The sequence below is a fragment of the Xenopus laevis genome, chromosome 9_10L (genome assembly GCF_017654675.1).
Source record: "Xenopus laevis strain J_2021 chromosome 9_10L, Xenopus_laevis_v10.1, whole genome shotgun sequence".
NCBI lineage: Eukaryota > Metazoa > Chordata > Amphibia > Anura > Pipidae > Xenopus > Xenopus laevis.
In genome coordinates this window covers 16,813,869-16,840,954 of record NC_054387.1, presented here as the reverse complement: position 1 = coordinate 16,840,954, position 27,086 = coordinate 16,813,869, and the positions used below count along the sequence as shown (strand labels likewise).

At 41.4% G+C, this 27,086-nt stretch overlaps 1 protein-coding gene across 2 annotated transcripts; it reads right to left on the bottom strand.

Annotated features, from left to right (window-relative positions):
• Window positions 1-918: 918 nt before the first annotated feature.
• ppp4r1l.L lies at window positions 919-27,086 on the bottom strand. Of its 2 annotated transcripts, none has more exons than XM_018234996.2 (20): window positions 26,892-27,086; window positions 21,345-21,389; window positions 17,646-17,778; window positions 14,079-14,185; window positions 13,197-13,339; window positions 11,034-11,180; window positions 10,773-10,880; window positions 9,963-10,028; window positions 9,724-9,882; window positions 9,470-9,624; window positions 8,204-8,586; window positions 6,695-6,900; window positions 6,448-6,540; window positions 5,479-5,664; window positions 5,103-5,264; window positions 4,885-4,985; window positions 3,817-3,937; window positions 3,581-3,715; window positions 2,506-2,647; window positions 919-1,819 (listed from the first exon to the last, which is right to left on the bottom strand). In XM_018234996.2, exons 1-20 carry the CDS (start codon window positions 26,896-26,898, stop codon window positions 1,665-1,667), a joined length of 2,754 nt encoding a protein of 917 aa, XP_018090485.1. In that variant the 5' UTR covers window positions 26,899-27,086; the 3' UTR covers window positions 919-1,664. The 2 variants fall into 2 exon arrangements, with proteins under 2 accessions (XP_018090485.1, XP_018090486.1); XM_018234997.2 differs by lacking the exon at window positions 26,892-27,086 and adding an exon at window positions 26,694-26,849.

Sequence of the window (27,086 nt, the reverse complement as noted above, 5' to 3'; positions counted from 1 at the left end):
TCACTGAAGCACCTGCAGTTCCTACTGAACATGTTCCCTGGCAGCGACACAACTGCCATTATTTGATACAGTAGTTGCTGGTATTTTTTCACTTTCAGTCCCTACTCAGCATGCCCCTAGCTTAAAGGACAAGGAAAGGTTAAAATGAATTAAGCTAACAAAAAGGTTTATATAAATACACCAGTAAACACTCAAAGTAATGCTGCTCTGCGTCCTCTGTCAAAAGAAACAGTACAATTCTTTCCTTTTATTGTGTACACATGGGCTTCTGTATCAGACTTCCTGTTTTCAGCATAAACTTAAAGGACTAGGGCTTGAGCATGCTCAGTTTGCTCCCCCTCCCTTTTCCCTCCCTGCTGTAATCTGAGCCCAGAGCTATGAGTGAGCAGGGAGAGACTCAAGCAGGAAGTGATGTCACACCAAGCTAATATGGCAGCTCCTATCCTAAACAAACAGAGAGAGCGTCTAGAGCTGTTTACTCTAGTATGGTAAAGCATTCTGCAGAATAAATATAGTGTTATAGCTTGCACTATTGTGGCTAATCTACTGGCAATAAACGGCTTCGGTAGCTTTCCTTCTCCTTTAAAGCTTTACTAAGGTCTGATAGAGAGCAAAAGTTGCAATAAAACACAGAAGATGCTGAAAACTGTCATAAAAAAGGAGCAAAATGCTCAAGTCAGGCTCAAATCCCAAGAATACTATTGGGTTACACCTACAACTTACTTTCTCTTTCAAAACAACTGCCAGTCCTTTCCCACCTCCTAACAACCTACTTCTTTGGAGGGGAAGCACCAAGAAGCCCCATAATGCAAGATCACCAGCCCTGATTCCATGCAAAGCTCCTTTAACAGAATCGTTCTGCACTCAACTGTGACCAACACCATGTCGTGGCCATTCTGCTTGCCACCATTGCCCGGGAGTGATGTTGCCCAAACCAATATCTGATGCCTATGGAAGCATGAACTCTTCATTTCTGTATTGTTCTGCTTACATATACAGCACAGAAATCTGGTATGCAGATTAATGGGAATGTATAGCGCAATGCCCCCTGCTGTAGTTGTACCGAGGTCCCTGCTTCATGGCAGGAGTCTATTTGGTTAGAATTATTCATTTCCTAAGCAAATACAGAAAACTTAAAAAAACAAACAAAAAACAAGTCCCTGGATGTTTGCTATCAATGCGGTTATCCGAAGTATTTTTTTATTAACCACCCCCCGACCCCCTGCTTGTCCACCACAGGTTTTGTTAAAAAAATATATAAAATATATTTAAAAACATATTACAGAAGTAGATAGTTTACAGTTTCTTCTCGGTTTGCTCTTGTACATGTATATACAGACACTGAACATTGGATTCAATCGTTGGTAGAATGGTGAAGCCCTTTGTTCGTGGGAAAAAAAAAAAAGCAAAAAAAAAAAAGCTTAGCGCCTCCTTGAAGTTAAGACGCTCAATACGAGGGGAGTTGACCGTCACTGAAGGGTGCTCTTGCAGGGTGTGCTCAGTGTTTAACATTTGTGATGTAATACACTGCATGCGGCTGTAACCCTTTCCCTGCCAGACAGAGCAGCATCACAAGGGAAAGAAAGACTTGCCTCTGTCTGGCACTGAAAAGGAAAAACCTATCCATTGAGTTTGTGGGTTTAGCAATGTGAACTGAAGCAGGATCAATCTACCGACTGTTCCAGGGGAGTGCTACTTAAGGGTCGCTTTGGCTCAGCTGCTGAAAAGAAGCGCACGTCCTGATCTTTGTCTAGCTGCATGGCTTGCACAGTCTTCTCCACAGCATCCAGGTGCGGATTTCCCAGGCTGGTGAAATAAGCTGCAAATAGGAGGAACAGTTTGGGGTTTCAGCTAGGATGTGTTTGCTATTTATAAAGCAAGCAGGCGGAAAGAGTTAATTGCTTGTCTGCCTGCTGGCATGTGATCCCGGCAGTACCAAGAGCAAAAAGAGAAAACAGGCAACAAGTAGTAGTCACAGGTGAGGAGTCGGGTTAGGTAAAACCAGATTAAAGGAAAACTATACCCCACCAACAAAGATATACTGAATAAAACTGCTCATATGAAAAACCCTGATTCATGTAAATAAACCATTTTCATAATAATATACTTTTTTAGTAGCATGTGCCATTGGGTAATCATAAATGGAAAATTGCCATTTTAAAAATTAAGGGCCGCCCCTTGGCATCCTACGATTTGCCATACATGTTAGGTCAAATAAGCCAATTAGACAGAGTTGTGTCTTTTGCTTCCACACTTGTTCCTGTTACAGTTGTAGTATTTCTGGTCAGGTGATCTCTGAGGCGGCACAAAGACCATCACAAAATATTGGTTGAAGGCAAGAGATGTAAAAGGGCAATATTTACTTAAATATATATACCAGTTTGGTAAGATTCTGTAATATGCCACTTAATTTGATATAAACTATCTGATGCTTAAGTGTTCACTTTGGGGGTATAGTTTTCCTTTAACTCAAAGGCAAAATCAAATCCACTACACATGTGTTACCTCTTTCGAGCAGTGTCTGCTTCAGGGCTTTTGCCAGCAAAACCCGAACATTGGGCACAGGGTCGGAGGCGAGGCTGAGAAGACTGGGCAGCAAGTGGACAACAAACTGCTCGGCAGGAATACACTCCTCCTCCACCACAGCCTGTGAAAGCGAAACCAAAAGTAGGAGATTATCTGGTAGTGTGCTGGGAAGGCAGTGCAGAAATCCTTATTTTCTCATGTACGTCACTTGCACTGTCCATTCAGTTTAAAGAGGAATTCCACACCAACATAACTTAAAGGGAGTCTTTAGCTAAAATGAAAATTTAATATAAGCTTCCTCGTGCTGAAGTAAGAAACTTTCTAAATACAATCAATTAAAAATTCTGCATTGTTTCTGAAATAATCAAGTTTATATTCACTATTCTTCTCTCAGCATCTGTTTCTCCTAATTCTGTCTTCATGCAGCAGTTGGGTTTGGGATGAATGATCCAATATATCTAACAGGGGGGCTCCCTTTCCTAGCAGATGTATTAGAGCTCATTCAAATAACTGATTCCAGTACAACTGTTCCTTATTGAAATCATGTTTGCAGGGAATTGTGGGGTTTGGAGGATGCAGGCTGAGGACAGATGGCTGTTGATACAAAGTAACAATAGTCAGTCAGCTCAGCAAAGTAGTCAGACAGATCAGCAGGAGAGCAGGGGGCTAGGCTTAGGAAACTGTTCCAAACCATTAAAAATCATGACAATTCTGCATATTTTTAATTGATCTATATTGCAAAGTAGCTATGTGTGTGTGGAGTTCCCCTTTAAACAGCTGGATTTCAGCATAGAAAATGGCATTTATTCATACTTTTTGAAGAAACAGGTAACCGTGATGGATATATTAGGGGTTTCTGTGTTATGTGAGCCTCAAATTTTGGTTTGGAAGCTGGAGTTCCCCTTAGATAATGTATTCCTTGATTTGTGGTTAAACTATAATATACCCTGGCAACACAAAGCTGGGAGGTAGAGCATAGATTCCGGGCCTATATGATATACAGTTGGAAACCCACCCCCCACGCCAGCACTATGTCATCATTTGAAATCTTTACCTGACAGATGAAGGCAAACGCTTGGCGTCCCACCCACTTGGACGAGTGTCGGAAATGCACAACCAGCTCGTGGATGAAATTAATACCCAGTTCGGTTTCACCATTTGCATAGAACTTCTTCAGTATGTCCACAATCTGTGGGAGGGGAAAAAGACAAACACAATGTATTCTACAAACCCACAAGGGCAGTAAAACTCAACCTCTAGAAACTTTAGGTTCCAAGCAACACAACATACCAGCTTGTAAGAGATCCACCTGACCTCGGACACTTTATCAGAGCACAAAGCCATGGCAATGCTTCGCAGATAGTCATAGATATCTCTGGGATTGTACAGTTCCAGGATCAGAATCAGCTGTCTGCAACAAATCACACAAATGGTTCTCCAACATCGGTTTTATATATTTTAGAATAGAATTCACAGCTGTTCTTAGAGTGGCCTCACACAATACAGCTTAAAATGCAAAGTTAACAGTTTAAGAAAATGTATAAAAGTTAAACATTATTAATCAATTATCAATGGAATACCCTTGCCACAGAAGTTTTATGGTATCTCTCTGTACAGGGAGTTGTTCCTGTACAATTGTGCTTTGTACGGGGTAATAACTATGTTGGCATAGTTTTATGGTATCTTTCTGTATAGACTATGAGCCAACTTAGTGAGCTGTTCCTGCTGAATTGTGCTTAGTACAGGGGAATACCTACGCGGTCATAATTTTATGGTATCTCTCTGTACAGGTTATGAGCAAACTTAGGGGACGGTTCCTGCAGAATTGTGCTTAGTACAGGGGAAAACATATATACAGGGGAATACCTATGCAGCCATAGTTTTATAGAATCTCTCTGTATAGACTATGAGCAAACTTAGGGGGCTGTTCCTGCTGAATTGTGCTTAGTACAAGGGAATACCTATGATGCCATAGTTTTATGGTATCTCTCTGTATAGACTATGAGCAAACCTAGGGGGCTGTTCCTGCTGAATTGTGCTTAGTACAGGGGAATACTTATGCTGCCATAGTTTTATGGTATCTCTGTATAGACTATGAGCAAACTTAGGGGGCTGTTACTGCTGAATTGTGCTTAGTACAGAGGATTACCTATGCTGGCATAGTTTTATGGAATTTCTCTGTACAGGCTTTGAGCAAACTTAGAGGCTGTTCCTGCTGAATTGTGCTTAGTACAGGGGAATACTTATGCTGCCACAGCTTTATGGCATCTCTCTGTAAAGGATATGCGCAAAATGATGAGGCTCTTACTGCTGACGTATGCAGGCTAAACACACTTCCCCAAGCCAAACATTACTCACTCTGCCAGTTCATAGCGGAACCTCCAGTTCCTGTTGTTATCGGTTGTGAGAAACTCCTGCAGCTGATACAAGTATTCACGCCTCATGTCCGCGTGGAGCAACTGGAAAGATAAAATTGTAAGTGCCAATGAGACTCAAGCACTGCTGTGGCATTAAGCATTTTGTCCCCACCAGTCACACCCGCCTCCCTAGGTTGGCTGGTCTGAAGGCAGCCTTACCTTAAGGAAGTCGTACAGGTGTTTGAGCACGCCGATGCGCACCTCATCTAGATCTTTCAGAAAGCCATTGAATATGGGCACCAGGTCGGCTGCTGTGAGCTTATTCCCAAGGATTACGGCCAGTTCATGTATGGAGAAGGCCAACGTCCTCCGAACCTTCCACTACAACAATAAAAAAAATAAAGAGTTCCGAGACAGAGGTGACAACCATTCCTTAATCATATAAATACACGTGAGGTTTTACAGGGTGCATTACAGTGTCTCAGTTGCTGCTGGTGTGCACTTACACAAGTAACACAACACAGTACCAAAACACATACACACGTATCAACCCAAATCCTACTGCACACCGTGAGTCTCAGTTATCCACACAAACCTGAACATCAGCTGCCAGTGTTTCGTATGTGTCTTTTAAACAATGCCAGTTCTGCCTTCCAAGGGTTAATGCCACCCCAGGCAGGCTGTATGCGCAGTGCTTAGTAATCTCTGTATCCACCGTCTGGGCACGAGCTGGGTCAGTCATGGACAGGTACTGGTCCAATAATGGTTGTGGTACCACATCCTGAGGGAGAAACACTATACTGAGAATGCTACAATAACGTACACATTGTGATCATGTTATTCTCCCAAATGCTTCTCTTGCATTACAGTCTACTGAAGCTTTTGAATTTAAAGGGGTTGTTCACCTTCAAACACTTTTTCCAGTTCAATTGGTTTCAGACAGTCCACCAGAAATAAATACTTTTTCCCAATTACTTTCTATTTTCTATGTGTGACCATTTTTCTAATATTGAAGTGTAAAAAGTCATTTTCACCTTATAAAGCAGCTCTGGAAGGGGGGTCGCCGACCCTGTAAACTGTTCTAACTTGATACATTAAGTGGATATATTTCTTATCTTTGTCCCTGCTGAGCAGAATCCCTGAGTTTCATTAAAGGAAGCTGTTAGAATTGATACAATAGTCGCTAATACTCCAGAGATGCTGCTGAGAAATGTATCAACTAAATGTTGCAAAATTGTAAGAGTTTGGAGTCAGGGAAATTAACTTTTTTTTTTTCTTTAAAAAACAGTAAAATAAATAAAAAATGGAAAGTAATTGAAAAAAAGTCTTTATTTCTGGGGAAGAATCTGAAAACGAATGAACTGAAAAAGTGTTTGGAAGATGAACAACCCCTTTAGCAAGGTATGTGGTACTACCTGCAGAGCATGCTGGGAGATATTGCTGCCCAAAAACAGAAAGAATTGCAGGAGGAACTGCCTTTCCCAAGGTGCTTATACTTTTGTAACCCTTTAGAGGTAACCCAACAAGCCATTTAAAAGCCAAATAAAAATAGACAAGCACTAACCTGAACCTTAGGCTTTTCCTCATCCCAAGGACTGTCCTCATCTCCCTCTTCATCCTCAGGTTTAATGGGAGAACTGGGGTCTTCAACTATATCCTGGTAATGAGAGCCCAAAACAGAAAGTCTCCCAGTTATACAGTGCTACTAATTATAGCAAAACAAAAGGCTCCTGGTACATTATACTTGCCCATACAGATTAATTTACATACAATGCACTAGTTAGAGTCTCAGATAGAGATTTAATACTGACCTCAATCTGAGCAGGAGGAGTTACAGGTTCTGCTGGTTCTGATTCTGGAGAGGTTGCCTGTGTCATAGAAGGTGGAACATCAATTTCTGTCTCAGATGGAGACTTATCATCTGTAGGGCTCCTATCCTGTACACCCAATCCATCTTGTTGGTTAACGGAGTCAAGTTCAGCAGCCCGGAGTGCGGCCGACAGAACCTGGACCTGAGCTGGAAGGAGGAGGGCACAGAGGTCAGTCCAAGGCTAGATATGAACATAAGAAAAGACTGCTATAAACCCATCATACAGCACCCACTAAACCAGGCCCAACCTAGGCAACAATACACTGCAGTGAGTTCAGCTGTTTATTATATAAACTGCATTAAAGGAACAGTTAAGTGTAAAAATAAAAACTGGGTAAATAGATAGGCTGTGCAAAATAAAACATGTTTTTAATATAGTTAGCCAAAAATGTAATGTCTAAAGACTGGAGCGAGTGGATGTCTAACATAACAGAACACAACACAACTTCCGGTTTTCAGCTCTCAAACTCTGAGTTAGTCAGCGACTTGTAGGGGGGCCACACGGGACATACGTTTTCAGCGAGTTTGCAATTGATCCTCAGCATTCAGCTCAGAGTCAAAAGCAACAGTTATGACCCATGTGCCCCCCCCCTCAAGTCACTGATTGGTTACTGCCTGGTAACCAATCAGTGGAAACCAAGAGAGCTGCAAAGCAGGAAGTAGTGTTCTGGCTATTATGTTAGATATCCAGTCACTCCAGCCTTTATAGATTGCTTTGCTGACTGACTAACTATATTAAAAACATTTTTTATTTTGCACAGCCTATTTAGCCAGTTTTTATTTTTACACTGAACAATTCCTTTAAAGGGGATCCATCACCCAAAACAATAATTCAAAATCCTATTTTATCACATTAGTCAAGCAAAATTAACTTAAATTACACAATATAAATTATTTGAATCGCGTTTCATTCAGTCTGGGAATTTATAATTATAGCAAGCAGGCAGGAGCCATTTTGTGGACATTGTTATTAAGACAAGCCTTGTATCATCTCAGAATCTTGTTTGTGCACCAGAATGGGGGACCTGATGTCCATCCCCATGCCCTGGCTACACAATTAAACGGTAAAGAGAACTGGGGGAATGTGGGGAGAGCAGTGACATCTAGGAAGTGCTGAATGGAAAGTGAAAGTAACTGCTTGCTGAGATTTTTAAATGAGCTTACAACTGCTATGAATGCTTTAATAAAAAATAGAAATTGCATTTTATGTTTAATTTGAAAATGACTTTTATTATACAGATTTCTGTGTCTGGGTGTCAGATCCACTTTAAGGGGAAGTAAGGACACACCCCGTATGATGTAGAGCTCTTTCAGCTGAATTCGGGGACCTGAGATAACAAAAGATGCTTAATTAATAGAAGCTGTAAATTAATATTGATAGTTTTGTCATTAACATTTACCTGCAGTGGAAATGGATGCACAATAACTGCAATAAAAACAACGAAGGTACCTTGTACGTTGGGATCATCCATGTGTCCCTGCAAACTCTGGATGGCCTTTTCAATCTCCCTGCTGGCCATATAGGAGTTGCATACAGGACTGGGCCTGGGGTTCAGCTCAGACTGCTTATGAGACTGTAGAGGAAGCAGTTCCAGCTCCTCACTGATATCAGGTAATGGGCTGCGCCAGTACAAGAAGGAATTATACACATCTGCTGTGCGATTTTCCACAGGTGCAGAGTTGCCTTGTAGTTTCCTTCCATGCCTAGTATCAGCTTCTCCTGAACCAATATTAGCAGGAAGCCGCTCTGGACTCATGCCATTGGGTTTGTCAGATCTGGAGTAACAGCAGGGATCTGTCTGGCTTGGCCTTGTAGTTTCGTGGCTATCAGGACTAAAGGAGCAAAAGGCAAACAATTATTCTGTGTCTGTAAATGCAAATATATATGCAAATATCACCCATACTGTTCTGAAACAATATGGCAGCTCCTATGTACGTAGAAGTAATGTTCTGGCCACACAATAAGCTATACCTTCATACTGTATATTTTGTTCAAAGAGATTGGTGTAGTTTTTATTTCTAAATTACACTGTGTAATAAACTGCAAATAATTCACTCTACAATATAAAATATCATTCCTGAACCAGCAAGTGTATTTTTTTAGTTGTAATATTGGTTTGTAGGCAGCCATCTCCGAACATTTTGCTTGGTCATGTGCTCTCAGAAAGATCCAGCACTTTAGGATGGAACTGCTTTCTGGCAGGCTGTTGTTTCTCCTACTCAATGTAACTGAATGTGTCTCAGTGGGACCTGGATTTTACTATTGACTGCTGTTCTTAGATCTACCAGGGAGCTGTTATCTTGTGTCATGGAGCTGTTATCTGTTTACCTTCCCCTTGTTCTGTTGTCAGGCTGCTGGGGGGGAGGGAGGGGGTGATATCACTCCAACTTGCAGTACAGCAGTAAAGAGTGACTAAAGTTTTTCAGAGCACAAGTCACATGACTGGGGGCACCTGGGGAACGGACAATATGTCTATCCCCATGTCAGATTTCAAAATTAAATGTAATAAAATCTGTTTGCTCTTTTGAGAAACGGATTTCAGTGCAGAATTCTGCTGGAGCAGCACAATTAATTTTTTAAAGAAGACATTTTTTCCCATGACAGTATCCTTTTAACCTCAAATAAAGAGGCAATCCCTAGTAATGCTGGTACAGTGAACCTGTCAGTACAGGAGGAGGAGTAAATGTTACTAAAAAGTAAAAAATTAATGTTTACCTGGAAGAAGTGCCCAAGACATCCCCAGATACCACATCCTCTTGTGGGGGTCTGATACTCAGAGTTCCATCCTCCTTTACATACAGTCCTGCACTAGATGGGTTAGCAAAGGTGGAAATAAATGGACCCAGAGATTGAAAAGCAGTTTGTCGAACCTAAGGGAAAAATGCAAATAATATCAGACTTGTTTGGGTAACTAGAGGAGGGCAGATGTGCAAAACAATACATAACGGCAGCCAAGGACAAGAACTCACCCATCGACAAGGATCACTGATTAGATTTATAAAGAGGGGAGAGAGCTTTGTCCGCCGGACCTCACTGGATGTCATGTAGGAAACAGCCATAAAGCATTCGGCACAGACTTTACGCATCCCCCACGCACTGTCCGAGCAAAGTTCTAGGAATTTGGGGATCTGCAAAGAGAAAGATATATAAGGAGGGCTCAAAAATAAAGCCTCGGATACCATTAAGTACCCATGTTTCACATACATACCAAGAACTTTTCTGTGGCTTCCTGGCCAACTGCATTACACACATCTCCAAAGTTGGCAGCACAGACCTGCAGGATCCAAATACAGACTGCATTAATATAAAAGGAAGGCTAGGAAAGATAAACAAAGTTGGCCTTTTTATACTGCATATAATATGATCTCAGTTACCTGCCATCACTCTATTCCCCCATCACCATAAAATTAAGAGACTTTCCGAATGACATTACAGAAACCACTTCCAGTAATCCCACGTCCCTTTCCTCCCGGCTGTACTACAACTCCCAAAACCTGCAATAATTTGTCAGAAGGCGGCACCAGGACGTTACAATCATTGGGCCCCATAACATGTTAAGGCTAACTAAGGCTAACATAACTAAGGCTTACCAAATTGAGTTGGCTTAGGTAATGTTCTAATACTCTGGTTGGATACATGTTTTTCTAGACCTGCTTTAGTTCTCTGAATGGCTAAAAGCTGGCCTACTTCTGGCAACTGTCTAATGTTCAGGGTGGCTAGAAGTTGATCTAGTCATGTAATGGTTCTAATGCTTTAACTGGATTGAGCTAGGTCTTTGAATACTCATTGGCTACAGACTGGCCTGGCAACCAATTCTAGCACTCTTACTGGCTACAGATCCATAAACTAGTAGAACTTATATTGATATTAAGTTGGTTCTAGTCCTGATCACTTTATAGGGATATATGCAGAGCAAAAGGAAGAAGCAAATGCCTACAATAAAAATCAACCCAGACAAACATCAGTAGAATCACATAATTATTGCAGTTGACACAATAAACAGATATTATGTTCCTACCTTTCGAACCTGGAACAATTTAGCATCGCTGCAAAGATCACAGAATCGAGGAAGGAGCATCTGTTCCACAGTCTTTCTGCCCAGCATGGAGATCATCTTACAGATAATCTAGGTTGTGAGACAAACACAAAAGTCTTTAAATGAACATGGGAATCCTTCGTTCTCAGAGACATACAACAATTGGCACAAAAGGAAACTATCTCTGTAACAAAGACCGATTAATTCTTATATTTATTAAATATATACAGAAAGACAACCTACGTTTACAGCTTCCACTTTGTATTCATCATCATTCTCGGGGGCGGAGAGTTCGAGGAGTATAGGGCACACCTTGTTCTCCAAGTCATTTTGATCAATCAGGTCCTGCTCCAGTAATATCAGTAAGGATTCCTGTGTGGCCTTTCTCACCTGTAATTGGGGGCACATCGTTAGTTAATATAAGCAATTTTACTGGAACTTCCCACAGAGGGACAGTCAGAATTCAGTTAGTTTCTCTGCTTGTAGGTCTTTTGGACACTGACTCAGAACATATTAAGAGTGGATTATCTATATGCAAGGGGCTGAAAAATGAAAGGACTGCAGCTATTCTAAATGTACTGGCTGCTTGTTTGGTTGTTCTACTCACCAGTATTAAGCATGAATATTTTTTTTAACTGGGGGAACTAGATATGACCAAGAGTGCCAGAGAATACATGCCCACAACATACTTTTTAGAAAGGTATACAGGTATGGGATCTGTTTACTCTGAATTACGAAAAGGCCATCTCCCATACACTAGAGTCCTGCAAGGGTCCATTTTTTGGAACCCGTACCCGCAACCTGTAATCCGCATACTTACCCGCTTGGACCGCTACCCGACCCGCAAGTACCTTATCCGCAACCGAGACCCGCGACCTGATGACCATCAACAATCAGGAAGTGCTGTCATTGTAAACCGGATGTGACATCATCGGAAGGAGACGTGATCAGAAAAATGGAGTAAAAATCGCTATTGAGAAGACCCGACCCGCGAACCACAAACCCAACCCGCATCTATACCCGCACCCGGAACTTCTACCCACAACCCGCAGGGTACCACATGTTTTTGTGGGTAACCCGTGGGTACCCGACCCGCTGCAGGATTCTACCATACACTCCATTTTATGCAAAATTATTCAAATTTTTAAAAATGATTTCCTTTTTCTCTGTAATGATAAAATAGTACCTTGTACTTGATCCAAACTATGATATAATTAACCCTTATCGGAAGCAAAACCAGTCTATTGGGTTTATTTACTGTTTATGTGATTTTTTACTAGACTTAAGATATGGAGATCCAAATTATGGAAAGATCCATTATCTGGAAAACCCCAGGTCCTGAGCATTCTGGATAACTGGTCCCATACCTGTAGTATACTACGCATAGTTGCTTAGATACATCCATGTGAATAATAGTGGGTTTAAACAGCAAACTTCCTTTTTTAAGAATAAGTAAAATATCATTATAGAGACTCAGCAGACTGAGTTGGGCAACAGGTTTTTATCTCCATTCTAGTTTCTCTGGCACATGAAGAACTGACAAAGAGAGAAAGACATCAGCTGCCCAAGAAAACTCTGCTTGAAACACACCCAAAGATTCTTATGGTGAGGAAAGATTATTATTTTAGCAGAATGGGTAGTGGCCAGCGGGCAACTGGCCCATCAGATCTTCGGATTCTCAATGTGAGAAACACCAGGCCAGTCAAGGGGCTACCTTATTGTAAACCACAGATGAAGGGAGGAAGCACAAGGGACTCTCTGGCCTTGCAAGAGTCTTAAATAAAGTACAACTCACAGTCAATAAAATATTTTGTTACAAACAATACACTCATTCCATGAGCCCCAGGTTAACAGCAGGAGCAGTTGCTTGTAAAAGGAGAATATAGTTTTGATGAGGGATTGTGTGATTTTACTGAACCAAATCAGTGATTACAAATTTCCTGGGATAATAAAATAGTTATAGTTTTACAATAAAAAATACATTTTTGTTGCAAAACTATAAGGGAAATAAAACTAAAGTTCATAGCTATTCTTGTCAGAGGCAATTATCATTGCTCTAAAAAACCTTCTAGCCACTATGAATAAATGGTAAAGGGACTATTTCTTCATTGGTTCACCAGGTTCCAGACAAACAATCCTGACGTAACTACAGGGTCCCGGACTACAGGGTCTGCAGCACCAAAAACCTCCCTCCTGAACTCTCTTAAAGATGAGGTGTGCACGCTCAATCAATGGAGGAGGGAGGAGTGGGGAACTGTTTCTATGAGCGCCGGGCCCCTTCAAAGATTTTCGGCGGGGGGGCCGGCAATTGCTTGTTACGCCACTGAATCCCGAAATACATTTCTCTCCAGCCTTTGCTGTGTGACTTGAACACTATTTACCTTTCAACCTTCCTGTAACACTCACCTGATTATTGGGGTCTGTAAGGTAGCGCACAAGAATGGGCATGAGGTATCCAGAGAAGGCTCTAGGGAAGTGAGAGCGGCTCTCCTGTAGGAAGATGGTGATCTGAGGTATCTGCTCCATTAACTCAGTCCGTACAGTGGGTTCTGAAGGAGGGGAACAATTAATATTTTAATATTTCTCAGGCTTTCCTCCCATGCTGGGTTCAATGCACTTCTGGGTTGCCTGCTCCCTAACTGAATGAGATCAGACTCTTTATGATCTATCTTACTTTCTTCTCAGGGCAGCCCAGTGACCATCCCAGACCTTCTTGCCATGCTGGGTTCTAAGTTTCTATGGTTACTGGCGCACCTTGGTTGCCCATTTCCTAATCCATTTTCCTGGGATTGGACTAGTTCTGTTCCATCTTCCTTCCTGCTCAGGGGAGCCATTGTTTTCTTCCATAACAACAACACAACTTTTGCTATAGTGACATAATAGAACTTTTTGTGATTTATTAAACCCTGAGGCTGCTAAAAGTCCCAATAAAAAATATGTAGAAGTCAATGGCAGATGTCCCTTTTATAGCTGATATCATGATCTGCGCTAGGCTTTGTACAATAATCCAAATAATTGAGTAAAATTAGTTTTCTGGCATCAATCTGAAAATTCGGATATTTTCTCAAGTCTTTTCCAGGACCAGATTTTATTAAAAAAAAACAAAAAAAAAAAAAACCCATTTTTTCCCCTCCGAAAAAATGCTGTTTTCCCCTTTTAAATTCCAACCAGAAAAAAATGTCCTTTAATATATAACCAATAGCAGGCTCTGTCTTCTCACTATCATAACTGCAGTATATGAATTAGTTTTAAATATAAAAATATCAAAAACCAGTGACGTTATCTGACCTGCATCTTCTGACAGACGGACGACTATTTCCATTACTGTTAGAAAATCTTCCTCATTGCTGCTAAAATCTCTCAGCACATCCAGCAGACCTCTGGCAATAATCTGCCTACGGAGACAAAAAAAAAAGGACATGGCATGTGTTAATAGAACGTAGAATAAAGATACTACAACTCCCATCATCCCGGCTGAATTGTATAGCTCAACAGTAACTGAAGAGCTGTTAGTGGCTAAATACTCTCAGATCGATCCTTCTCCTTCCCACTTCTCTAAATTGTGCAGCCTGCGGGAAACATAGGAACCCAAAATAACGGCTTCATTATTTTCAGAACTCAGTTTCTCATTATGAGTGCCCAAATTAGCAGATAAATAGCAGCTACTGAAAGAAACAGCATTATAAAAATAATCTTTATCTCGAGCAGTAACACTTGCTTTTTTAGGTGATCAAGGCATGAAAGAAAATATTTCAAATAACAGTTGTGCCCCTCACGTTTATTGTCCCAAATATGGTGGCCTCCCAACAGCCTGCCTGGCCTAAATCTAAGTTAGCGATCTATAGGACAGGTTAGAGATCCAAGAATGTTGTACAGTCCCCAGTGTAAAAAGTCATACTAGCACAAACTCTGTATTTATTAATTTAATGTCTTAATTTATTAATGAATTATGTCTTTCTGCATATGCTATTCTTATCATCATTGTTATTGATATTAAAACACATTCATCAACATTTTCCACAGTGCTGTACAATAAATGGGTGAATAAACTGAACATAGTAGACTAAATACAGCCAATAACAGATACAAGAGAATCCTGCCCAAAAGAACTTACAATTTAAAAACAGGTATGGCACCTGTTATCCAGAATGCTCGGGACCTGGGGTTTTCCAAATAATGGATCTTTCCATAATTTAGATCTTCATACCTTAAGTCTACTATAAAATCATGTAAACATTAAATAAACCCAATAAGCTGGTATCTTTGTTGGGATCAAGTACAAGCTGCTGTTTTGGCAAAAATAATATAAATGCAAGTTATATACTAAATGGCAGTGTGTTGGGAGTTTCCTTAAATGAGAAGGATCTTGGGGTTTTTGTAGATAACAAGTTGTCTAATTCTGGGCAGTGTCATTCTGTGGCTACTAAAGCAAATAAAGTTCTGTCTTGCATAAAAAGGGCATTAACTCAAGGGATGAAAACATAATTCTGCCTCTTTATAGGTCCCTGGTAAGGCCTCATCTGGAGTATGCAGTGCAGTTTTGGACTCTAGTCCTTAAGAGGGATATAAATGAGCTGGAGAGAGTGCAGAGACTAAGTGCAACTAAATTGGTTAGAGGGATGGAAGACAAATTATGAGGGGAGTTTGGGGTTTTCTTCTCTGGAAAAAAGGGGCTTGCGAGGGGACATGATTACACTTTACAAGTACATTAGAGGATATTATAGACAAATAGCAGGGGACCTTTTTACCCATAAAGTGGATCACCGTACCAGAGGCCACCCCTTTAGACTAGAAGAAAAGAACTTTCATTTGAAGCAACGTAGGGGGTTCTTCACAGTCAGGACAGTGAGGTTGTGGAATGCACTGCCGGGTGATGTTGTGATGCTGATTCTGTTAATGCCTTTAAAGGAGAAGGAAAGTTACGGAGGCATTTTATTGCCAATAGATTAGCTGCAATAGTGCAAGCTAGAATGCTATATTTATTCTGTAGAATGTTTTACCATACCTGAGTAAAAAGCTCTAGAAACTCTCTGTTTGTTAAGGATAGGAGCTGCAGTATTAACATGGTGTGACATCACTTCCTGCCTGAGTCTCTCCCTGCTCTGGGCTCAGATTACAGTAGAGAAGGGAGGGGGGTGGGGAAAAGGAGCAAACTGAGCATGCTCTTGCCCAGGGCAATGAGGTTTAAGCTGAAAACAGGAAGTCTGATACAGAAGCCCATGAGTACACAATAGAAGGAAATAAATGCAGTGTTTCTTTTGACAGGGGACTCAGAGCAGCACTACTTTGGGGGTTTACTGGTATATTTAGATGGACCTTTCTGATAAGGCTTACTTAGTTTTAACCTTTCCTTCTCCTTTAAGAATGGCTTGGATGATTTCTTGGACAGACATAATATCAAAGGCTAATGTGATACTAAACTCTATAGTTAGTATAGATATAGGTATATAGAATTTATGTGAAAGTAGGGAGGGGTGTGTGTATGGATGCTGGGTTTTCATTTGGAGGGGTTGAACTTGATGGACTTTGTCTTTTTTCAACCCAATTTAACTATGTAACTAACTATGTTTTATTATTACAGAAAGAAAATCATTTTTTAAATTTTTAAATATTTTGATTATAATGGAGTCTATGGGAGACGGCCTTTCCGTGATTTGAAGCTTTCTGGATAATGGGTTTCCAGATAACGGATCCCATACCTGAATATGTAGTTAAAGGAAAGAAGTGTTCATTAAAATTTGTGAATCAAGGTACATTATCAGAACCATCATGGCTGTTCCTATAATGTAACCATAAGGCAACGGTCTTCAGGACCCCTGAAACAAGGTTACAGACATAAAGAATAAGTAAATATAAGAACTCACTCAATTCTCACCCTAAATGGCCTTCAGGCTAGGCCCCCTAATCGCAAAACAAGGTTACAAATAAAAAGAAACATTGCGGTAACAGTTACCCTGCTATATTTCCAGGGGTACCCAGGGCACAAATAAGCACTCACCCCAAATCTCCCTCTAACTAGCCTTCAGGCTGGGCCCCCCTTAGTTCATAACAAGGTTACAGATATATAGAAACATTGGGGTAACAGTCACCCTGCTATAGTTCCAGGGGTACCCAGGGCACAAATAAGTACTCACCCCAAATCTCCCTCTAACTAGCCTTCAGGCTGGGCCCCCTTAGCTCATAACAAGGTTACAGATATATAGAAACATTGGGGTAACAGTCACCCTGCTATAGTTACAGGGGTACCCAGGGCACAAATAAGCACTCACCCCAAATCTCCCTCTAACTAGCCTTCAGGCTGGGCCCCCCTTAGTTCATAACAAGGTTACAGATATATAGAAACATTGGGGTAACAGTCGCCCTGCTATAGTTTTAGGGGAACCCAGGGCACAAATAAGAACTCAGCCCGAATCTCATCCTAACTGGCCTTCAGGCTGGGCCCCCTTAGCTCATAACAAGGTTACAGATATATAGAAACATTGGTGTAACAGTCACCCTGCTATAGTTCCAGGGGTACCCAGGGCACAAATAAGCACTCACACCAAATCTCACCCTAATTGGTCGTCAGGCTGGGTGACTTCTAGGATCAGATTCATTATCCACCCACAAGCAAGTATTGTCACTGTCAATTCCTTCTGCCTCGTCAGAACCATTGTTCTCCTTCTCCTATTTCTGCCCTATGTGTCTATGTTGTAATTATTAATCTTGTTAATTTTTTACCTTTCCCATACAAATTCTATCAGTACTAGTGCTCTCCCACAGATCTTGGATCCCCATGAAGGAAGAATTTTGTTTCAGGGATAATAGCAAAGGCTTTATTATTATTATTATTATTATTATTATTTATTTCCTTACCTGTTGAATATGTTATCACTGAATGCATATTTCTCCAGCCTGGCCAGAGGAGTCAGGTTGTCCTGCCCTGGGATGTCCAAGAATGCAGATATTCTCATGCTCTCACAGTCTGGGCCATAATCCTCAAAGCCAACTTTAAAATAAAAATGAAAGTGAATCATTACAATGCCTAAAGTTTCAGCTTGTCAATAGCAGCAATGATCCAGGACTTCAAACTTGTCACAGGGGGTCACCATCTTGGAAAGTGTCTGTGACACTCACATGCTCAGTGGGCTCTGAGCAGCTGTTGAGAAGCTAAGCTTAGGGCTCGTCACTAATTATCCAGCAGAAAATGAGCTTCCCCTGTAATATAAGCTATGCTACAGGGCTGATTATTAAATCATGATGCTAATTGCACTGGTTTCTGTGCTGCCATGTAGTAATTATCTGTATTAATTACTAATCAGCCTTATATTGTGACATTTCTATTCTATGTGTACTGTATATTGTGAGTGGGTCCCTAAGCTCAGTAAGTGACAGCAGCACAGAGCATGTGCAGTGAATCAGCCGAAAAGAAGATGGGGAGCTAATGGGGCATCTTTAAAGACACAGATCTTTACTGCTAAAGGGATGTGGTTGCCTTGGGCTGGTACAGAAGCTCAAAACATAATGTACAACATTTCTAGCCTACTTCTTTATTTAGGATTTAGATATCCTTTAAGAGGCTTGAAGCTGCCTTGCTAGATACAAAAACCCTTTCCAACCACAGCAGCCAACGAGGAAACATAATCTCATCTTGCTGGCTGTGTGATAAGCATATTAATTGGCAAGCATAATTAGGTTTCAGGCAGCCGACTGGAAGGGGGGCATGATGTTTAGTTAGCACTTCAGGATTTAATCTAACAGACCTGGATCTTCCAACATAAACTTGCCCTGCCCGCTGTGCCCATTAGACAGGAGAAGCAAAATGTCAGTAATTTTAGTGTTCTCGTATCAATGTTGCCAGTATGGATAGAATGAGGCTGATAAGAAGGGAAGAGTAGACAGTGCTGTGCATTTACGAACAGTAAAACTGATGCTTTGTGCTGTACTTATACATTTATTAATGCTCTCCCTGCTGCATAATGAATGATCCCTGTGCTTGCTAAAACCAGGTGAGGGGGTACTGGAACCACTGGGTCACATTGGACTGTAGATAACTATGGCTGCCATGTTTGGGGGGGGTGTAGTTACAGCTCTCTGCTGACCCCTGACAGGAGCTGAACCCTAGCGGCAGCCTCAATGGCTTATACACAGCATCAATAAGTAATTACAGCTGAATAAAATATCAACCAAATGAATAAATAAATGTCTGAAATCTGCTTCCTATGTATTTCTTTTGCCTAATTGGAAAGAGTTGGAGTGTGAATGCAACGCTGCGCTGAGCACTGATATCCAGGAACGGCCAGCTGCTTTTACACTAATGGGGTTATGTAATAAAAGCACTACATTTGCCAAGGTGCAGTAACCTATAGCAACCAATCAGCAGGTAGCAGTTACTAGTTACCTGTTTAATGGGGGTTTTAGTTATGCTATGTAGTGTCTACTCACGTGATTTGCGCTGCCTCATGAGGAAGCTTTGGGCGACTTCGGAAAACAAAGCGCCGCGTGTGCCTTCCCCCAGGCGATTTTAGCCGGCAGAGGGCAGGGGGATGGCAGTTTGGGGAGATTGTCGCCCCGAAGAAGAGATTTGCCGCTGGGGCCACTAATCTCCCCAAATCTGTTGTGTGGCTGGACCATTAGGACTTTAGCACATGGGCAGATTCGGAGAGATTTAGTCGCCTGGCGACTAATAGCCTCTTCTTTGGGGCGACAATCTCCCCGAACTACCATCTGTGCCCTTCGCCGGCTAAAATGAAAATCGCCTGGGGGAAGGCGCACGCGGCGCCTCGTTTTCCAATATCGCCCAAAGCTTACTCATGAGGCAGTAGAAATTAAGTGAGTAGACACTACATAGCATAACTAAAACCCCCATTAAACTGTCCAACCTACCTGTCTATGCCCTTCCTGTATGCAGTTAGCCCTTGGGGTTCTGACTCTCAAAAGACTGATCTAAAAGACTCATAAACCACTAAACAAGAAGCAGCCTGAGTAAGTGTAAATCATGTAATTTTTTTGAGTTCACATTCCAGTGGCGTAACTAGTGCGCACTCTGACCCCCCTCCTCCCACCCTGCCCACTCTCGTCCCCCTTCTTCACCACAGGTAAGAGAGCGGCTGGGGAAGAGGGGGTTTCTATTAGCTATAGAGGAAGCAGACCCCACAGTCCGGCCCCCCTGTTTTCCCGGGACCCCCTGCAACTGCGGGGACTGCTTCCTCTATAGTTACGCCACTGTCACATCCCCTTTAATGCTATCACACATGTATACTGACAGTGCTACTAATCCATCAATCCCTCCCAACATATACAATAACTGACTTCTAGCCCACTGAACTAAGCTGTATGTCCATGCCACATTTCCAGTCATTTCTGCCCCAGGCACATTTGCAAGGATAACACGAACCCTGCCGGCCAAGCTCACTATAAATAAACTAATTGCTTTTTCCAGCAGAACCTGATGGGTACAGTGAATGATTAATTACAATTAGCGCAACAGCTCAAACGCTAATTGTAATTACTAGGAGGATAAATATAGGGATTCATCTTATGTTTTGGATCTAGTACCTTTACCCCACAGAATTTTATGGCTAGAGTCAGCCGCCCCAGTAGTAGCTGCAGGGGTTGCACAATGAGGCCAATGCCTTACACATGTATTAGCGAATGGTACTAATAGTCTTTCATACAAAGCAGCGCAACAATATCATAAAAGAAAAAAATAGCATGAAAGGGATGGTTCACCTTTCGCTTAACTTTTAGGGTCAGTCCACATGAGCAGATTCGGGGAGATAAGTCGCCCCAGCGACAAACCCCCTGCCCTCCGCCGGCTAAAATGATAATCGCCTGCGGAAATTCACACGCGGTGCTTTGTTTTCCCAAGTCGCCCGAAGTTTCCTCGTGAGGCAACTTTGGAAAACGAAGGGCTGCGTGTGAACTGCCGCAGGCGATTTTCATTTTAGCCAGCGGAGGGCAGGGGGAAGGCAGTTCAGGGAGATTATCGCCCCGAAGTAGAGGCGATTTGTCACTGGGGCGACTTATCTCCCTGGATCTGCTCGTGTGGACTGACCCTTAGTATGTTATAGAATGGACAATTGTAAGCAATATTTACAGTGTTCTTAATTATTTATTTTATATAGTTTTGGAATTATTTGCCTTCTCCTGATGCTCCAGCTTTCAAATGGGGGGGGGGGGGTCACTGCCCCATTTAAAAAACAAATGCTCTGTAAGGCTACAAATGTATTGTTATTTATTACTTATCTGTCTGTTCAGACCGTCTCATGTTCATATTTCAGGGTAATTAGGACCATGGCATCACTAGAGAGCTGCCGAATAAAACGCTAAATAACTCAAAAACCATAAATAAATGAAAACCAATTGCACATTTTTTTTTAATATCACGCTCTCCGTCATACTTAAAGTTAATTTAAAAGTGAACAACCCCTGTAAATAAACTCTCCGCCCACTTCCACTTTGGTGCAAATGGAAAACCATAGTGATATGTTGGTTTATTGGCGGGGTAGCTGTTATTTTGGCAATGTTATTCTTCACACCAGAAAAAGAAATGAGATAAAAAGAAACACTTACAGTCGTCGAGATCGTCCTGCAGATCCACAAAGTACAGCGGGATCCCTGAGAGGAAACAGAAGAGGAAGTGGATGAAATGAGAATAATGAATACCGTATAATAAACAGGGAAGTCACTGATTGGCTGCTGTATGTCCCGAAAAAGGCGTGCCTAGGGCCCTGTGTATAGTGGTTGCACACAGAGTAGCACGTCTACATAGGAAAGGGTAACAGGTAGGTTGGGGCAGGATTGTGACAGCAGTACTAACCAATGTAGCCATAGCTGGGCCCTGTAAAATCTGTTTGGCTCATTGGCTGTATTATTGCACCAGAGCTAGGGTAGAGACGCACTTTCTGGTACGAGTTAAACCCCCAAAATATTTGTTTTTATCTGCACACTAGGGCGCAGATTTATCAAGGGTCAATTTGAAAATTCATATGAATTTTCAAGTTTTTTATGGCCAAAACTGCCAAATTCGACTAGGGAGTTTTTCAAATTCGGCAATTTTTAAAAACTCACATGAATTCAAATTTACACATTTATTAAAGGTTGAATTTCAAATTCATGCGAGTTTTTCCTAACTCTATTAAAATCGAAAAAAACAAAACCAAAATTTGAATTAAAACTCGAATCGAGTTTGGATAATTCACAATTCGAATTTGAGAGTTTTGACCATAAAAAAAGAAATCGAAAATTCAAATTCCCAATTTGACCCTTAATAAATCTGCCCCTAAAATAAGCAAATAGGATCCGCCAGCAAATCAGCTGCTGCCTGATAAAAATTCTGTTATATGTGGACTGGATTCCTCAGCAGATTCTCTATTGGTTATTTACTACGCTCTACTGATACATATGATCTTATACTGTATTGTACTAACTGCTGCCCGTCTTTCTGGCAGTTACAGGAGAACATGGCAACCCATTCAATGAGACCTGGCTGTGACACATAAGCCCATTTGCCCAGAAAGCTGATCAACTTGGTGTGTTTGAGCAGATGAAGAAGAAAATCCTTCTTAATTCCATTGTATTGAGCCGAATGAACAACTGATCTGCCTTATTCCACAAACTGTGCCTGCCATTCTGACAATTCCATTCTCACACAGGACCAGTTTTAATTGGGCCACATATTGCAAGAGCCAGGGGCCCCAGCTGACTGAATCTCTGGCTGATGTAGCCTCCCAGACTGGACCATTGGCTGAATAACATGGCAAGACTATGCAAAACTGTCTGCTATTAAGGAATTGCTCTACAGCAGCCTCTATTGCAGCTCATGGGTGGGCTCAGGGACCCTGTGTAAGTCAATTTGCTTTATAGTAAAAATGAAAGAAGCCTAAAAAGGAATAAAGTTTACCTTAAATAAAGAAGCCAACACGCACTTGTATGCCCACCAATCACTTTGCTCTAAAAGATCCAAAGAGCTAGACACCTGTATCCTCAATTGTGATGTCATTCCTATATCCATAACTATAGAGGAATGCAGAGGATACTAATATACTAATATATTAATACTCTATACTCTATTCTATATATATTAAAGAGCTCCAGTAAAAGTGCCCGGTTCCCTGGCCATGCTCTGAAACCCAGTACCTATAGGGCATTTGATGAAAATCTTAGGAGCTACATTTGGTTTCCTTGGCAAGATTCCCATATTTTAGTTCGGCGACAAAATGTCGGCATCTTCGGCCTCTGGATCGGCTACAATTTAAAAATTATTTAGTCCTAATTGACCTTTGTAGATGTGTGTCCTTCGAGGCTGGAAATTGTGCCCATGAGCAGTAACCCATGGCAGCCAATCAGATTGCTGCATTCATTGTTCTTTAAAAAGCTAATCACTGATTGGATGCTATAGGTAACTGCCCATAGGCAAATTTGCCCAGTGTTGATAAATGAGCCCCACTATCTCTGCTCCAGTTGCAGAGTCAGATTAGGCAAATAATAAGCCTTCCCACTGACATTTCCCAACTCATATTTAGTAAAGGCATTTTCATTCCAAAGACGTCAGTCATTTTACACCCTAACATTGATGCTTCTGAGACCCTGTGGGTTTGCCATTAGCAATATGATGAATTGCAAGAATTTTCTTTAGGCTTTTTTTAAGATAATATCACCTCACAAACAGTCTCTGCTTCAGGCACCTGCCTACCAATACTAAAAGTCACACCAAGCTTTAACCAGCCATACTGGTAGAGACAATAGATAGCATCAAGGAATTGTTGGATGCCTTTTTGGAGGAAAAGAGAATATACTGGGCTACTTAAATGAAAGTGCAAAATTGATCCAGGTACCTTATTGCTCTACTTCCTTACTGAAAAATACACAGTAGCAAAGTCACATGACATGATCAGTTAAAAAGCACATTTGCATTTACAGCACTGCAGCCTGGAAAGGTCTCATTTGAGAATAGCATTCACGCTAATCAAGAGAAACATTTTCAGTACAATCCCCCTAATGAAGTCCAACATTTGGACCCCCCAATAGCACCAGGCATATAAAACACATTGCTGTTTCAGCCTCACTTCCAAGAATTTCTAGGACATCAAATAAGCCCTCACCACAAATCTAATCCTGAGTGCACCTGAGAGCTGCCTTCAAGGAAAATATAGGATAGCAAGTAAGTATTTGTCCCAAATTTACCCTCCAATCGTGCTAGGGATTTGGCCCCACGTCTACTGCTTTAAAGGAACAGTAATATCAAAAATTTTAAATTTTTAAGTAATAAAAATAATATGCAGTGTTGCCCGGCACTGTTAAAACTACCGATTTTGCTTCAGAAACACTACTATTGTTTATATAAATAAGCTCCTGTGTAGCAATGGGGCAGCCATTCAAAGGAAACTATAGTAGTGTTTCTGAAGAAAACACATCAGTTTTACCAGTGGAGGACAACAGTACATGAAATTTTCAATACTTTAAATGAAATATATAGGATAAATTAAAAAACCCTAATTGGTGTTGCTTTTTACATGGTGCTAAAAATTAATATTATCTTTAAAAATAGCCCCTTTATTGGAGCTCCCTATAGATGTCCCTGTCTGTGTTTCAAATGAAAGGTGGGCGTGTCCAAACGGCGCTTGCCAGAAGCACAGTAGGAGGGGGACAGCCAATCGCAGCCCTGCAGCCATACAAGCGCAGACAGACTTCAGTTCCCTATCAGGTCCTGCTAGCTGCTGATTGGTTCCTGTCCTACAGTGCAGTGAGCTGTTGGCTCCCCTGTACAACCTGGGAATTCAGGGAGCAGCAAGTGGAAGACAAGGGAGGGATTATTAGGGTTTTTGCAGAATTATTCAATAAATCAGCTGGAAACACTACTTTTTTAAGCACAATTCTACTATATCTAAATGATACGCACTGGTGCATTCTTATTTTTTTACAAAAAAGGTCTCCTTTAAAAAAAAAAAAAAAACTTTCATTTTTGGCGTTATTGTTCCTTTAAAATAGCACAACACAATCCCATAAAACAACAACAGGCAATTGCAACAAAAATAAATGGATTAAAATGAAGTATTTAAATGACAGGTCTGTGTCCCATTTAATCAGAGGAGCAACAAGTTTAAACCCAGTCACACTGAACATTCCACCTTCCTGAAAGTGATTTATCTAGGATATTTCTGGAGTCCCAATCCCCAGTGCAGACCCAGCAATAACAGTCAGTCAGAGACAGCAGTAACAGGCAGTCAGTCAGTTTGTTAGTCAGAGACAGCAGTAACAGGCAGTCAGTCAGAGACAGCAGTAGCAGCCCAAGGACCTATCCCTAGGTGACCCGCTGAAGGAACACTGCCATGTAACGCTGCCATACGATCCTGTGAGTGTCGCTGGGACTTGCCTGGGATTTTCTACCTCCGGCCTGGGGACACACAGTTTATGTAACACTTGGCTTAAATATTTGTAAATAAACCTGGTGCCTGGTAATTGCCAGTAACACACAGATTCTTCTACTCCTCTCATAACAATACCGGTATAATACTGTGTGTGTGTGTATATATATTGCATATAGAAGGACCCGCACTCCAAATTCTTGTGTCTCAAAGTTTTATTGATCCATCACTTTGTGCCCTCTTTGGGCCAAAAAGTTGGATGAACAAATTGATGGATCAATAAAACTTTGGGACACAAGAATTTGGAGTGCGGGTCCTTCTATATGCAATATACAATTACTATTGACCAAGCACCCATATAGGAATTTTGAAGTAAGAGTGCAGGTACTTTGTGGACATTTATATGTATGTGCACGCACGCACGCACGCACGCACGCACGCACGCACGCACACACACACACACACACACACACGCCATGAATTTTTTGTAAATTATATCCTTATAAATGGGGAGTTCTGATGTCATCAGTTATAAACAGTGAGTTCTAAAGTCATATCTGTCACATGACTTACTAAAACTTGTGTATTATAATAAATAAAGTACCTCTGTTGCAAAATATGAGGATATTAGAAGTCACCTCGGAGTCCCATGACCTGTATAGAAACACCACTGCCTTGTGTTTTTATATGGTCATGAAACTCCTTGGTAACTTGTAATATTTTTATATTTACAAGAGGGGGTACTTTATTCTATATATAGTGAATAAAGTACCCCATCTTGTAAAATATAAGGATATTATAAGTTACCGAGGAGTTTCATGACCATATAAAAGTACGAGGCCGAAGGCCGAGTGTTTTTATACAGGTCATGAAACTCTGAGGTAACTTCTAATATCCTCATATTTTGCAACTGGGGGTACTTTATTTATTATAATACACAAGTTTCAGTGAGTCATGTGACAGAAATGACATCAGAACTCACCGTTTATAACCGATGACATCAGAACTCACCGTTTATAAGGATATAATTTACAAGATATTCATGGCTTTTGTGTATTATATATATATATATATATATATATATATATATATATATATATATATATATATATATATATATATATATATATAGGGTTGCCACCTTTTCTGGAAAAAAACACTGGCCTTCCTATATATTTATCTTTTTCCCCTATCAATAACATTGGGATAAGCCATCATTTTTACCAGCCGGCAATCCTATTTAGAGGAGACATATATGGGCACTAGAGTGACCCTCTCACCCATTTCAGAAGCTTTCTTACTGGCATACTCACTGCATGGGAAGCCTTAGGGCAATAAATAAATATACAGCTCATAATTGCACCCACAGAGGCGTATACAATGCCACATGGGGACAGCCCAGCCCTGATCAAAATACCCTGAGGCAGACAGGCAGCAGGTACCCATAATATATGATATAAATATCTCCCACCCAAACACACACTGGAGCCAAGGGCAAATCCATTCTATAAACACACACACAGCCAGGCACTGGGGATATACAGGGAAAACATACCCATAATGCATCATATCAATACCCCCGCCCCTCTGAAACAGGGTAAATAGAATAACCAGACTAGGGATACAGCAAGTGTGACATATGACAGCCGAGGCCCGACACCACCCCCACTAGAAAGAGTTCAGGCCTAGGGGTAAGATAGGCAACTTAAGTCGCTTCCCCACCCTACTGTCAGGCTGCATTAGTCCCACTTACCGGCCATCTTGAGGGCTGAGCCGGGTGGTGGGAGGCGCGCTCCCGCGTGACGGATGCGCCCACAGAGCTCGGGACAGCGGCGGAGAACGAGGGGTGCGGTTAAGGGCGGAGATTGGCATACAGTTCAGAGGTAGTGAGGTTGACTGGGGACTTTCGTCTCGGAGATGGGGCGCGGCTAAGAAAATTGTAAGCAAG